This window comes from Carettochelys insculpta, chromosome 3 (genome assembly GCF_033958435.1).
Source record: "Carettochelys insculpta isolate YL-2023 chromosome 3, ASM3395843v1, whole genome shotgun sequence".
NCBI classification, from domain to species: domain Eukaryota; kingdom Metazoa; phylum Chordata; order Testudines; family Carettochelyidae; genus Carettochelys; species Carettochelys insculpta.
In genome coordinates, this window is record NC_134139.1 from 211,572,967 (window position 1) to 211,588,529 (window position 15,563).

Genomic DNA, 15,563 nt, shown 5'->3' on the forward strand with positions numbered 1-15,563 from the left:
TGCCACATCTGTTGTCCAGCTCCTCATTGGCCAGACCCAGCCTGTTGCTGCCAAGTAAGTGTGTCTTGGTCTCCTCTCCAGCATGGATCCCTGCCCCACCACATTGGGGAATACCCCAGGCAAGTTTTCAGCAAGCTTTCTTCCCTTCTGCCCTGAGGAGCCCCTATCTTTCCCAGGGATAGACACTAAACCCCTCTGTCCACCTGTGCCATCTGCCTTGGGGCAGGGATTTTTTAGTCCAGGATGGGGGCCAAGCCCTCTTGCTTTCCTTTTCTGACCTGTCTTGGTACCTTGCCAACCATGCCACCATCTTTTACGAGGCGGTTAATCCTAGTGAGATGCTTGGAGGTTCTGGTTCCCCAGGGCTGCCCAGTTTGTCTCCCTCAGCTCACTTGCCCCCAGCACATGCCAGCCCCACTTCTACATGCCAGGGCGGGCTCTCCCTCTTGTCACCAGCCTCAGTGAAATGATAACAGTCTACATCTTAATTTATTTATTAATGAAGCTGTTGTAAGTAGAATTATTAGCAACTTGAAAAAGCGTCACTGGCACTCAGACCATACACAGAGGTCAAACTGTCAAATTTCAGCACTTTGCCTCAGAAAGGCCGCTGACCCCTGTTCTGGGCCATGTTTGTACCCTGATGAAAGCAACAGTTGGGGCTGTGGCTTCAGGGCTAAGCAAAACATGGTATAACATTTCAAGTTGTTAAGAGTCCTGTTAAAAGTATGGAATAATTTACAAGTTATTCTGCTACTGCAAAAAACTGACCTGCATGGCAGCATTCAAAAAAGTATCAATATTTCATAGCCCAAGAGCAAAAGTACCCAGTCACACACAAGGAAACAATCTATTTACCTTTGCATCAGCCGGCTTGGTGGAGAATTTGTCCCTTCTTTCTCCATGTTCATCATACAGAAGCACAACCCTGTCTACGGTGCAGACAGCAAACTTGGCATTGTTGTAAGACCAAGCCATGCAGGTGACCTTTGCAGCACCATCCTGGAAGGGAACACCATTATCAATCTGAACCAGATGGGGGTCCATCTGGGCCAGTATCTCCTTTCAGAAAGGAGCTGCTTTACGAGAAGGTACACATCCCCACAACAGCCTTGATGAGGAAACCTGTTCCAGGGGAAGGTTACTGTAGTTCCACTAATTACAAATATATCCCAGGAGCAGGAGGTCCCCCAACTCCCTAGATCTGGTCTGAGCACTGGTATTTCCTTGGACGTACTTGGACTGACAGAAGGCTGTGGGTGTACTACAGGTGGGTTGCGGGTCTGTGGAGGGTGAGGACAGGCTGCGGTTAGGAGGCCCGTGAGGTGCAGGGAGGGTCGGAGTACCGAGGTGGACTATGGGGCTATTAAGAAAGAGGGAGGTCTGTGGGGTACTGAAGGCGGGTGGGAGGCTGCTGGGTTACGGAGGGTAAGGGCATGGTGGGGATTCTGGGTCGCAGTCACGTCCTGTGGCAGGGGGTTCCCTTGAGACAGTTAATAGACCCGCTCGCCTCTCACGGGGGCTGACCTGAGGGCTGAGCAGCGTCCGCACGTGCCGCAGTTGCATCCCAAGGTCACTCGCGCGCTAGGCCGGCCCCGGCCCCGGCCCCGGCCCCGGTTCTCGCTCCAGCTCCGCGTCTCCCGCCTGCGCACGTTGCCCGGTAACACTCTACCCAATTCCACACCAGCTGATGACACACCGAGCGTCCAAACAGGCTACGTCACAGGGAACGACCAATATCACGCATGCGCCAAGCCTGGCGGCGCCTCAGCACACCGGAAGAGTCGGGGGTATAGACTCCGCCCTCAGGAATAACGGGCCTAGCTCTGCCACACCCACACGCCACAGGCAGCCCTGCCCTCATCCACAAGCTCCGCCCACTCACCCAGCCCGCTCTCCCTCGGCTCTCGGAGACAGCAGGCCCCGCCCCCCGAGCCGGTCGCGTGCTCTGTGGCCTCGCCTCGTTCCACCTCCGGCGCGTCCCGCGGGCTCTGGGGCGGGAGCACGCGCTTCCCTCCAGCCCTGCCCGGGCGGCGCTGGCAGAGCCGTGGGGATGGAGGCGTTGCGGGCGGCGGGACGGGCCGTGCTGCGGAGCCCCCGGCTTGCCCGCCACGGCCTGGGACTCTGCTGGCATCGCAGTGAGTGGCGGGGAGCGAGGCCGCGGGGGTACTCGGGGTGAGGCGGAACGGGGGCCGCGGGGGTTGGGAGGGCCGTGGGCTTACTGAGGTTGAGGGGAAGGTGGGGGTACTGAGGGGGCTTGGGGGGTGAGGGAGGGGCCTGGGGTACAGAAGGCAAGGTTGGGCTGCGGGTGACTGAAGGCAGGTTGGTGTTGGGAGGCTATGGCGTTACGGAAGGCGTGGGTGCTGAAGCGACTGAGGTAGTGAGGGCAAGGGGGGATTGGGGGAGGGCAGGTTATGGGTACTGAGGGGGGGCCGCAGGAGTACTGAGGGTGAGGACAAGATGGGTTGGGAGGGCAGTGGGGTACTGAAGGCGAGGGAGGGACCTGCGGTATGGAAGGTGGGTTGGGAGTACCCTGTGTGAAGGAAGGAGGTGGATCCTGAGGGGGCTGCGGGAGTATGGAGGGTGAGGGCTGGATGAGGCTGGGAAAGCAGTGGGGTTACTTGGGCTGAGAGGAGGATTGGGGTTCTGAGATTGGGGTCCGTGAGTGCAGAACTGGATTTGTAGGTAAGTCTGGCTAATGGGGCTCTTTCATCGAGGTGTGACCACTGAGGGTGGATCAGAGGGGAGGTGAAAGCAGCATCCAGGATGAGGGGGCCAGGTGAGTCTTGACAGAGGGGGCCCTTTTCCTCCTCCAGCCCACCTGGGCAGGGCAGTGAGTGCCAACAGCCTCAGGAGCAAGGGCAGCCAAGGCACAGCTGGGAGAATGAGCGACTGTGCCCCATGCTCCTATCACTCAGGGCTAGGATTCAAGCAGGCCTGCTGCCAGGTGGCAAATACTCCATGAATCTCAATCTGATTGGAGTGTTCATGATACTGTCTTTTGGATCCTGAAATGGTAGTTTGGGACCCTTACTCCTCTCTGCAGTCAGAGAAGACCGTGCACTCAGACCAACTAGGCAGGGAATGTCTCTCCAAACACAGTTGAACTGCCCCAATGTGCTTTCTCATCACTCATTTACTCCTGTCACCTGTCACTAACGGGCCCAATACTTTCTGATAATCTGGTCGCGTTCCTTCAGCACTCTAGTTCTCCAGGGTTCCCAGGCACCTCAGATAGAAGGTATCAGAGGGGTAGCCATGTTAGTCTGGATCTGTAACAGCAACAAAGGGTCCTGTGGCACCTTGTAGACTAGCGGAAAAGTTTTGAACATGAGCTTTTCGTGAGTGAGTCTGTGCTCACAAAAGTTCATGCTCAAAACTTTTCTGTTAGTCTATAAGGTGCCACAGGACCCTTTGTTGCTGTTTCAGATAGAAGGGACATGGTGCTAGGTCAGACTGCAGACTCCAAGGATTAATGTCTTGTTTCCAAGGTGGTTTTATATTAATGGAAGTGGATGTGTCCTGTATTGTCTTTAGTGCTCAGAGATCCATTTGGGAAGGAGCTTCACTGTTCTGGGTGGTGCTGGATGAATGCTGGCCTCACCCAACAGAGCTTGCCACTTCCAGGTTGCAGACTGCTCCTAAATGTATTCAGTTGCAGCATAGGAAGTGTGGGGAAGAGGAATGTGGCTGGTGAGGTACAAGTTTCACACAAGTCTTGAAAGCTAGTTGGGTTGGCCAGAGCACAAGGCCCAACCATGCAAACCAAAGTCAGTTTTACTACAGGCAGTGAGCACCTCACCGACACTGAACCACTCACCGTCAGCTGACTCTACACCCTCATGAATGCCCAGTGTGCAACCTTTTGTGATACATGTGTATTATAGTGAGTAAATCAAAGTAAGTTTAGCATTGTCCAGAGTTCTTCCTGTGTCTTGCTGTGTGTGAGGTAAGGGGAAGCACGGCAAATGGGGGAGTGATGCTGCTGCTGCTGAAGCGTGATCTGGATTGGTAACTTGGTAGAAACAAGGAATCAGATTTGCATTTGTAGTCAATGGCTGCTTGTTGGCTGATCAGGAGGAAGAGGGAGATGTTAACAGGGCAAGAGGCCTGGGGTGGGGAGAGCTGAATGGAGCAATAGGAGTGGTAAAAGGGAGGGAACTGTAATGGAGAAAGAGGCATTGATGAAAACAGCTGGGATGTTGAACGAGCAGCTTAATCATTCATTGCTTTTGATGGCTTGCGGTATGCCTCTTGGGAACAGGACTCTGTCCTCAAATGGTGGAGTGGACAGGTCAGACTTTCTTCAGGAGGAGACTGTGCAGAAACTGAATGCTGTGAAAACACCTTGTGCTCTGGGCCCTGTTCTGCCTTTGGAGATTTACGTTTTTTCAGACCCCTGGCTCCCCTGAGTGCAGATGAAAGTGAACAGTTGGTGGTAGCAGGAGTATGTTGCTAAGATACAGGAAACTGTGCAATCTCAGCAGTCTCCTGTCTCTGGAGCGCTACAGAGAATGGGAGGAACTAGAGTAGCTTAGCAGATAGGCCTGAGCCAGCATGAGATCAGCCCCACAGTGATAGAGACCTCACACATGTACCCCTAACGCTCCAGCAGGATTGGCTACCCCAATCCATAACTGTGCAGGTAGGAATCATACAAAGCTGCAAAAGGAAAAGGATCATAATGTGTATCAGAGGGATAGCTGTGTTAGTCTGTATCCACACAAAAAATGAGAAGCCATTTGGCATCATAGAATCATAGGGCTGGAAGGGACCTCAGGAGATCATCTAGTCCAGCCCCCTGCTTCAAGCAGGATCAACCCCCACTAAGTCATCCCAGCCAGGGCCTTGTCAAGCCTAGCTATATGTTATAGATTAACATAAGCTTTTGTTGGCAAAAACCCACTTTGTCAGAGGCATTCAATATGATCATCATGTAGGATGTAGTCACTGAGCCAGCCTGACCTGGGGGTTGCCAGCTCAATCATGTGTATGGATCTGGGGAGGAAGAGAGGTACAAGCCTGGCTCCATTTATTTAGTTTTCATTTACAGTGGAATCCTTCCATTTCTAGCTACTAGTTTTTTGCCCTACTTTTTGAATCCAGGTCACTCTAGCTAGTGAAAGAAGCTGCAGGAAACAGACTAAGTGGGTTTCCTAGGAAGTCTTACGGAGTTCAGATGGGTCTGTGCTCTGCATAAGGCTTTTCTTCCACTGATGTAGTGCCTATGTAGTGCAAATATAGTGTCCATCTTTTAAAAAAGGAAGGAGAATCTGGTGAGCTACAGACTAGTCAGCCTCACCTTAGTCTCTGGAAAAATTATGGAGGGGCTCCTAAAGGAATCCTTTTGAAGCACTTGGAGGTGTGCAAAGTGATCAGTAATAGTCACCATGGATTCACCAAGGGCAAGTCATGCCCGACCAACCTGACTGCCTTCTGTAATTAGGTAACTGGCTCTGTGGATATGGGGAGGGTGGTGTATGTAATATATTTTGATTTAGCAAAGACTTTGCTATGGTCTCCCATAGCATCCTTGCCAGCAAGTTAAAGTATGGGTTGGGTGAATGGACTGTAAATTGGATAAAAAGCTATGTCTCTGTCTGGTTGGCAGTCGATATCAAGCGGAGTACCCCAAGGGTTGGTTCTGGGGCGGTTTTGTTAGTCTTTATTAGTGATCTGGATGAGGGGATGGATTGCACCCTCAGCAAATGCACAGACTCTAATTTAGGAGAGAGGCTGATATGCTGGAGGGGAGGGATAAGCTCAAGGGAGACCTAGACAAATTGAAGGATTGGGCCAAAAGGAATCTGAGGAGGTTAAGCAAAGACAAATGCAGAGTCCTGCCCTTAAGATGGAAGAATCCCAAGCACTGCCACAGTCTGGGAACCAATTGACTAAGCAACAGTTCTGAAGAAAGACCCAAGGTTTACAGTGAATGAGAAGCTGGATATGATCCAGCAGTGTCCCTTGTAGCCAAAAAGGCTAAGAGCATACTGAGGTGCATTAGTAGGAATGTTGTCAGCAGATTTAGGTAAGTGATTTTTCCCCTTTATGCAGCACTGGTGAGTCTGTAGCTGTAGTATTATGTCCAATTCTTGGCGTCTTGTTACAGGAGGGATGTGGAAGCACTGGAAAGAGTCCAGCAGAGGTTGACAAAAATGATTAGGGGACTGGAGACCATGGCTTATGAGGACAGGCAGAGGGATGTGGGGTTGTTCAGTCTACAGAATAGAAGAGTGACTTCCTAGCAGCCTTCTACTACATGAAGGGAAGTTCCAAAGAGGACAGAGAGAGGCTGTTCTCAGTGGTGACAGATAAGCGAACAATGAGCAATGGTTTCAAGATGTGGTGGTAAGGAGATTTAGGTTGGATATTGGGAAAAACTATTTCACGAGGACTGTGTCTATCCTTGCATTCCTCTTTTGAAAGATGCATGCAATTGAGGTGCATATTTACATAGCTGACCTCATTTGCATATTATTATTTTGAAATACCTCCTTTTGAAAGCGGAAAAGCGATGTAGACATGCTCTTTCAATAGTAAACCCCATCTTCAAAAGAACTATTCTTTCCACAAAAAAGGATGAATATGCAAATGAGGTGCCAGATATGTAAATCTGCTCCTCATTTGCATTTTCAATTTCCCTCATTTGCATGCCTCTTGAAAGAGGAATGCATGTGTAGATGCAGCCTTGGAGAGTGATGACGTTCTGAAATGTGTTACCTAGGGAGGTGGTAGAATCTCTTTCTCTAGAAATCTTAAGTCCTGGCTTGACAAAGCCCTGGCTGGGATGATTTAGCTGAGACAGGCCCTGCTTTCAGCAGGGGGTTGGACTCGATAACTTCCTGAGGTCTCTTCTAACCCGATGATTCACACCTGTTATGCACTCAGAGTATTCTCATTGTTAATGTGCCTTCTGCAAGCTGTACCTGCTAAGAGGCAGGAAATCTTGGGCTGTGAGCCATGTGTGCTCAGTAGAGATCATATCCAAACAATGCTATATAAAGCTATTGCTCAAAGTTTCTTCTCATATGTCCCATCTAAGTAAAATTTAACATCCATGTAATGGGGGAAACACCTCAGCTGCCCAACACTGGGGCATTTAACACACTGAGAACCACACACAAAGAAGGAATTTATTAAACAGAAATTAAAAGGCTCAGTGCCAAAAGTAACATCCTACAAGCTGCATGGAAACTTTCCAGAGACACCATAACAGAGGCCCAATTTAAATGTATACCCCATATTTAAAAATAAACACAATAAGAGTACCAGCAAATGCCACTGTGGCTTAACCAGATAAAAGATAAAAAGATAGCTAACGTGACACCAATATTTTAAAAGCGGTCTAGAGATGATCCTGACAATTCCAACCTGTAAGTCTAATATCGATACTGAGCAAATTAGTTCAAACTATAGTAAAGAAAACAATTGTTAGACACACAGGTGAACATAATTTGCTGGGGGAAAAGTCAACATGGTTTCTGTAAAGGGAAATTATGCCTTACTAACTAATAGAGTTTCTGGAGCGTGGGGGAGAAGGGGACATCAATAAGCATGTGGATAAAAGGGGATCCTTTGGGTACAGTGTACTTAGTTTTCCAGGAAACCTTTGTCAAAGTCCTTCACCAAAGGCTCTTAAGTAAATTAAGATGTCATGGGATAAGAGGCACGTCCTCTCATGGATTGAAACTGGTTAAAAGACAGAAAACAACAGGTAGAAATAAATGGTAAGTTTTCTGAATGGAGAGAGATGACCAGTGGTGTCCCTGAAAGGGTCCATACTGGCACCAATCCTGTTTAATCTATTTATAAATTATCTGGAGAGGGAGTTAACAGGTGACAAAATTTGCAGCTGATCAATATAGTTAAGAACAAAGCATCTTCTGAAGAGCTTTAAAAAGATCTCACAAAACCTAAGTGATTAGGCAACAAAATGGCAAACGAAATTTAATGTTGATAAATATAAAGTAATCCATATTGGAATAAATAATCTCAACTATACAAAATGATGGGTACTAATTTAGCAATAACCACTTGAGAGAGATCTTGGCATCATTATGGATAGCTTTCTGAAAATATCCACTTAATATGCTGCTGAAGTCACAAAAGTAAACAATGTTAGTTAGGAATAATATAAAAAGGAATAGAGAATAAGACAGAGACTATCTTACTGCCTTTTATAAATCCATGGTATGCCCATATCTTGAATACTGCATACAGATGTGGTTCCCTCATGGGGAACACTAGAATTGGAATTGACCTTCAAACGTCATTGAGTCCAGTTCCCTGCCCTCACGACAAGACCACGCGCCATCTCGACAAGGGATTCCCAACCTATGGGTCGGGACCCAAACATGGGTTTCCATTAGATTTTCTAAGGATCACTGGCTGGGTGGCTTTGAGCCACATGGAATTCTTTAAGGAGCCATTTACAGCTCCTGCTGCTGCCAGAGCTCATGCCTCTGGTTCCCAGTGCCTGCCCTGCTGCACTGAAATGGGACTCAATGTAATTGATTTAACAGGCTGGCAGGAGGGATCTGTGTGTTGAAACAATTAAATTGAGTCCAATTTCAGTGCAGGTGAGGGAAGAGAGTAAGAGGGCTGGGGGGAACCTTGCAGAGCAGGCAGTGGTGGCCCAGTGAAGGTGCAGTGGGGGACAGCAGTGGCCCTCGTGAGGTTGGTGGGGGGGCATTTTGGGGCTGTGAGAGGTTTAATCCTAGGAATAAGGGGGGGTTAGTTTGATGCTGCAAGGTCTTTAAGACTTGGGGCGAGGGGGGATTTTTCCCCTATCCACAGAGCCAGTTATCTCATCGTAGAAACTAATCAGATTGGTCAGGCATGATTTGCCCTTCATGAATCCATGCTGACTACTCCTGATATCTTCCCCCTCCTCCAAATGCCTCAAAATGACTTCTTTGAGGAGCCCCTCCATGATTTTTCCAGGGACTGATGTAAGACTGACAGGCCTATAGTTCCCTGGATCATCCTTCTTCCCTTTTTTAAAGATGGGCACTACATTTGCCTTTTTCCAATCATCTGGGATCTCTCCCGATCTCCACGACTTTTCAAAGATAATGGCCAAGGGCTCATAAACAACATATGCCAACTCCTTCAGAACCCTAGGATGAATTAGGTCTGGGCCCATCGATTTATGTACATTTAGCCTTCTTAGATAGCTCCTAACCTGTTCTTTCCCCACCAAAGGCTGTCCACCTTCTTCCCACAATGAATCACTTATCTCATTAGTCCGGAAGCTGTCCTTGTCCATGAAGACAGAGGCAAAGAAAGCATTAAGTACTTCAGCTTTCCCTACATTATCTGTCACTGGGTTATCTCCTACGCCCTCTGTGATCACCTTCTTCTTGGTAACATGCCTGTAGAAGCTTTTCTTGTTATCGTTCGCATTCCTTGCAAATTGCAATTCCAGTTGCGCTTTCGCCTTCCTGATAACTGCCCTACATTCTCAAACTATACGTTTATACTCCTCCCTAGACATCTGTCCCAGTTTCCACTTTTTGTAAGCTCCCTTTTTGTGCCTAAGTTTTCCAAGGATTTCCTCATTAAGCCAGTCTGGTCTCCTACCATATTTACTTCTCTTGCTGTGCATCGGGACAGTTGCTTTCTGCGCTTTGAATAGGGCTTCCTTAAAATACTGCCAGTTTTCGTGGACTCCTTTTCCCTTCATGGTAGCATCCCAGGGGATTCTGCCCATCAGGTTCCTGAAGGAGTTAAAGTCTGCTTTTATGAAGTTCAAGGTGTGTAACTTGCTGCTGTCTTTCCTTCCTTTGGTCGGAATCCTGAAGTCTGCCATCTCATGATCAGTGCTTCCCAGGTTGTCCCCCACCTCTACCTTCCCTATTAGTTCCTCCCTTTTTGTAAGCAGCAGGTTGAGCCGCGCATGACCTCTGGTCGCTCTTTCAGCACTTGTACCAAGAAGTGATCCCGAACACTCTCCAGAAATTTCCTGGACTGCTTGTGTACCGCCATATTGGTCTCCCAACAGATGTCAGGGTAATTGAAGTCCCCCACGATAACGAGAGCCCGCGATCCGGAAGCTTTTCTCAGTTGTCCAAAAAAAGCTTCATCTACCTCATGATCCTGATTTGGCGGCCTGTAGCAGACACCAACCACCACATCTCCAGTGCTGCCTACACCACTAAGCTTGATCCATACATTCTCAACAGGCTGTTCTCCCTCCTGTGTACTGGAGTTCCAAGCAATCATCGTGCTCTCTTACATACAGTGCAACCCCTCCTCCTTTCTCCCTTGCCTGTTCTTCCTGACCAGTTTATACCCTTTCGTGGCAGCGCTCCAGTCATGCGAGTCATCCCACCAAGTCTCTGTTATTCCAATCAAGTCATAGTTCCTGGACTGAGCCAGGGCTTCTAATTCCTCCTGCTTGTTACTCAGGCTTCTGGCATTGGTGTACAAACACCTTAGATAATCAGTCGATCTCCCCACCCTCACTACTCGAATCAAGGGTCCACTTTTGTTGTACATTCCTCTTTGTATTTCTTCCCGGCCTCCAAGTTCCTTTCTACCCACAGGGTTTCGGTCACCGTCCCCCAGCGAACCTAGTTTAAAGCTCTCCTCGCTAAGTTTGCAAGCCTACTTGTGAAAATGCTCCTTCCACTCTTGGTTAGGTGGACCCCATCTCTTCCCAATAATCCTATCAAAGAAAACTATCAGATTGGTCTGGCATAATTTGGTCTTTACAAATCCATGCTGGCTGTTACCTGATCAGGAAAGGGATCTTGGAAAGATCTTGGAAAGATCAGGAAAGGGATCTTGGAGTTATAGTGGATAGTTCTCTGAAGACATCCATGCAGTGTGCAGCAGCAGTTAGTAAGGCAAATAGGATGTTAGGAATTATTAAAAAAGGGATCGATAATAAGACAAAAGAGATCATACTTCCCCTATATAAAACTATGGTACGCCCACATCTCGAGTACTGCGTGCAGATGTGGTCTCCTCACCTCAAAAAAGATATATTGGCATTAGAAAAGGTTCAGAAAAGGGCGACTAAGATGATTAGGGGTTTGGAAAGGGTCCCGTATGGAGAGAGGCTAGAGAGACTGGGACTTTTCAGTTTGGAAAAAAGGCGATTGAGGGGCGATATGATAGAGGTATATAAAATCATGAATGGTGTGGAGAAAGTGAATATAGAAAAATTATGTACCTTTTCCCATAATACAAGAACTAGGGGACACCAAATGAAATTGATGGGTAGTAGGTTCAAAACTAATAAAAGGAAATTTTTCTTCACACAGCGCACAGTCAACCTGTGGAACTCCTTGCCCGAGGAGGCTGTGAAGGCCAGGACTCTATTGGGGTTTAAAAAAGAGCTTGATAAATTTTTGCAGGTTAGGTCCATAAATGGCTATTAGCCAGGGATAAAGTATGGTGCCCTAGCCTTCATAACAAGGGCAGGAGATGGATGGCAGGAGATAAATCACTTGATCATTGTCTTCTGTTCTCCTTCTCTGGGGCAGCTGGCATTGGCCACCGTCGGCAGATGGGATGCTGGGCTCGATGGACCTTTGGTCTGACCCAGTATGGCCGTTCTTATGTTCTGTCACCTTATTTTCTTCCAGATGTTTTCAGATGAATTCCTTAATTATTTGCTCCATTATCTTTCCTGGCAGAGAAGTTAAACTGTAGTTTTTGTAGTTTCCTGGGTTGTTCTTTTCCCTTTTTTTATAGATGGGCGCTATATTTGCCCTTTTCTAGTCTTCTGGACTGTCTCCTGATTTCCAGGACTTTTCAAAGATGATATCTAAAAGTTCTGACACCTCCTCTGTCAGCTCTGTGAGTCTTCTAGGATGTGTTGCATCAGGCCCAGGTGACTTGCCGACAGCTAATTTTTCTAAGTGATTTTAAACTTTTTTTTTTAATTTTATTTTAGCCTCTAAATCTACCACCTTCCAACTAATATTCACCATGTTGGGCATTTCTGCTTTCCAAGTTTCCTGATATTGTTTCTTCCTCTGTACTGAGTAGTGGACCTACCTATCCTTGGTCTTCCTGTTGCTTCTGATATATTTATAGACTGTCTTCTTGTTACCCTTTGTCTCTAGCTAGTTTTGTGGCCTTTGCCTTTCAAATGTTGCCCTTGCATACATGTATAGTTTGCTTATATTCATCTTTTGTAATTTCTCCTAATTTCCACTTTTTATGATTCCTTGTTGATTTTGAGATCATGCAAGATCTGCTGAGTAAGCCAATGTGGTCTTTTACCATACTTTCTATCTTTCCTACACAGCAGTTAAGCTTGCTTTTGGGCCCTTAATAATGTCCCTTTGAAAAAATGCCAACTCTCTTTAGTTGTTTTTCCTCTTAGTCTTGCTTTCAATGGGACCTTACATACCAGCTCTCTGAGTTTGTCAAAATCTGCCCTCCTGAAATCCATTGTCTCAATTTTGATGTTCTCCCTTTCACTATTTCTTAGCATCATGAACTCTATGATTTCATGGTCACTTTCTCCCAAAACTTTCACTCCCAAATTGTTGATCACTTCCTCCTTATTTGTTAAAATCAAATCTAGAACGACTTCCCCCAGTAGCCTTTTTCACCTTCTGAAATAAATTGTTGTCAATGCCGTCCAAAAACTTTCTGGATAGTCTATGCCTCACTATGTTAGTTTTGCAACATATGTCAGAATAGATGAAGTCCCCCATCACCACCAAATCCTGTGCTTTGGATGATTTTGTTAGTTGGTTTTTAAAAGCTTCATTCACCTCTTCTACCTAGGTAGGTGGTCTGTAGTAGACCCTTAGCATGACATCACCCTTGTTTTTTATTCGTATTAACCTCATAACCTAACCAAGGAGCTGATAGAGGAGGTATCTAAGCCTTTATCTATCATCTTTGGAAAATCATGGGAGACGAGAGAGTCTAGAAGACTGGAAAAAGGCAAGTATAGTGCCAAGCTATAGAAAGGGGAATAAGAACAATACAGGAAACTACAAACCAGTCAGTTTAACTTCTGTGCCAGGAAAGATAATGGCACAAGTAAATAAGAAAATCATCTGCAAACACTTGGAAGGTGCTGAGGTGATAGGGAACAGCCAGCATGGATTTGCAAAGAAGAAATCATGTCAAACCAATCTGATAGCTTGCTTTGATAGGATAAGGAGCCTTGTGGATAAGGGAGAAGTGGTGGATGTGGTATACCTGGACTTTAGGAAGGAGTTTTACAGTCTCACATGATATTTTGATCAATAAACTAGGCAAATACAACTTAATTGAGGCTACTATAAAGTGGGTGCAAAATTGGCTGGATAACCATACTCAGAGTAGTTACCGATGGTTCTCAATCCTGCTGGAAAGGTATAACAAGTGGGGTTCCAGAGGGGTCTGTTTTGAGACTCGTTCTGTTCAATATCTTCATCAACTATTTAGATATTGGCATAGAAAGTACGCTTATTAAGTTTGCGGATCATACCAAGCTAGCATGGGTTGCAACTGTTTTGGAGGATAGGGTCAAAATTCACAATGATCTGGACAAATTGGAGAAATGGTCTGAGGTAAACAGGATGAAGTTTAATAAAGACAAATGCAAAGTACTCCACTTAGGAAGGAACAATCAGTTTCACACATACAGAATGGGAAGCAACTGTCTAGGAAAGAGTATGGCAGCAAGGGATCTAGGGGTTATAGTGGACCACAAGCTAAATATGAGTGAACAATGTGATGCGGTTGCAAAAAAAGCAAACATAATTCTGGGATGCATTAACAGGTATGTTGTAAGCAAGACATGAGAAGTCATTCTGCTCTACTGTACTCTGATTAGGCCTCAGTTGGAGTATTGGATCCTGTTCTGGGCATTTCAAGAAAGATGTGGAGAAAGTGGAAAGGGTCCAGAAAAGAGCGACAAGAATGATCAAAGGTCTAGAGAACATGACCTGTGAAGGAAGGCTGAAAGAACTGGGCTTGTTTTGTTTGGAAAAGAGAAGATTGAGGGGGAACATGATAGCAGTTTTCAGGTATCTAAAAGGGTGTCATAAGAAGGAGGGAGAAAGCTTTTTCTTCTTGGCCTCTGAGGAAGGAACAAGAAGAATCACAGGGCTGGAAGGGACCTCAGGAGGTCATCTAGTCCAGCCCCCTGCTTCAAGCAGGATCAACCCCCACTAAGTCATCCCAGCCAGGACCTTGTCCCGCCGGGACTTAAAAACCTCAAAGGATGGAGAATCCACCACCTCTCTAGGCAACGCATTCCAGTGCTTCACCACCCACCTGGTGGAATAGTTTTTCCTAATATCTAATGGGCTTAAACTGCAGCAAGGGAGGTTTAGGTTGGACATTAGGCAAAAGTTCCTAACTGAGAGGGTGGTCAAATACTGGAATAAATTGCCTAACGAGGTTGTGGAATTTCCATCTCTGGAGATATTTAAGAACAGGTTAGATAGCTGTCTATCAGGGATGGTGTAGACAGTATTTGGTCCTGCCAGGAGGGCAGGGGGCTGGACTTGACGACCTCTCGAGGTCCCTTCGAGTCCTAGTGTTCTGTGATTCTAATCCAGAGACTTGCAACGATTCTGTCTCCTGCATCCATCTCCACCTCAGTCCAGGTGTTCACATTTTTAATATATAAGACAACACCTTGTAGCGGGTCAGTATGGCCTCCCGCAGACCCGGAGGCCGGGGAAGCTATGCAGAGGCCCTGGTGGGTGGGGCCGGAGTCAGGAGACCAGAGGCCCGCCCCTCAGAGGGCGGGGCCAAGGGCTAGAAGAGCCAAAGGCGGGGCTCGGGAACCATTGAGGGCTGGGCCTCCGGACAGGGAGGACGTGCCTGCCCGAGCTCCCCGGGGACAAAGGGAGAGGGCCTGCGGCCGCCCGGCCAGGCCAAAGGAGCAGGCCCCCAGAGGCTCCCCGCAACCCCAGGTCCGTATGCCCCAGGGAGACTACCCGGACTTCCCAGACCTACCAGGACCTTCCCGCCGGTGGAGACCCCCTGCCGTGGAAAAGGCCCCGGGAGCAGGCTGCCCCAGAGCCCCGGCGGACCCCTACAATACTGAGACCCAGGACCGCCCTGCATCTCCTGTATTACCACCGCCTGACTACCCTAACGACGTGGTCATGGACGATTGGCCGGAGCCCCCACAGGCGGATAACCCAGAGGAGACCGACCTAGGAGGACCCCTCGACCAGATGGACTGGGACCTGCTGCCAACAGAGGGTGAGGTAGGAAGTGGCCCGGGGATCGTCGCTCACGAACCAATGGCAGTGTGTTGCGGTCTGGATCCCCACTGCCGGGGTTGCATGTGAGCGACCCCCCGGGCCGGGTCGCAGTGGAGTGGGAGGGCCTGCGACCCCCTACCCCCCTCCCTGACAGGGCCAGCCCCCGCTGAGCCTGTCTGTAGACCTTGTGTTGCTGCCCCGCCCCAAACTGAGGGCTGGGCCGGTGTTTTCCCTTGTGTTACTGCCCCGCCCCAAACTGAGGGCTGGGCTGGTGTTTATCCTTGTGAACTGCTGCCCCGCCCTGGACTGAGGGCTGGGCCCAGAGCTATATAACTCTTGTGAACTACTGCCCCGCCCTGGACTGAGGGCTGGGCCCAGAAC

General features: G+C 48.0%; 2 protein-coding genes across 12 annotated transcripts in view; one reads left to right on the forward strand and one right to left on the reverse strand.

The window, feature by feature from the left end:
- IFT172 (intraflagellar transport 172) overlaps positions 1-1,705 on the reverse strand; it is a 231,338-nt gene extending 229,633 nt beyond the window's left edge. For all 4 annotated transcript variants that reach the window (XR_012645170.1, XM_074991603.1, XM_074991602.1 and 1 more), the window contains exons 1-2: positions 1,528-1,705; positions 859-1,002 (exon numbers count right to left, since the gene is read on the reverse strand). Coding sequence is in view for 3 of the 4 variants with exons in the window: in XM_074991603.1 (XP_074847704.1) it covers positions 859-1,002; positions 1,528-1,566 (183 nt within the window). In the remaining variant the exon portion in view is untranslated. The remainder of the gene's footprint in view (positions 1-858; positions 1,003-1,527) is intronic.
- Positions 1,706-1,897: 192 nt separating this feature from the next.
- LOC142010671 (low density lipoprotein receptor adapter protein 1-like) overlaps positions 1,898-15,563 on the forward strand; it is a 104,630-nt gene continuing 90,964 nt past the window's right edge. For 2 of the 8 annotated variants that reach the window (XM_074989091.1, XM_074989092.1), the window contains exon 1: positions 1,898-2,138. In XM_074989091.1, coding sequence (XP_074845192.1) covers positions 2,054-2,138 — 85 coding nt within the window. In that variant the 5' untranslated portion in view covers positions 1,898-2,053. The remainder of the gene's footprint in view (positions 2,139-15,563) is intronic. The other 6 variants (XM_074989093.1, XM_074989090.1, XM_074989096.1 and 3 more) reach the window with 5 other exon arrangements.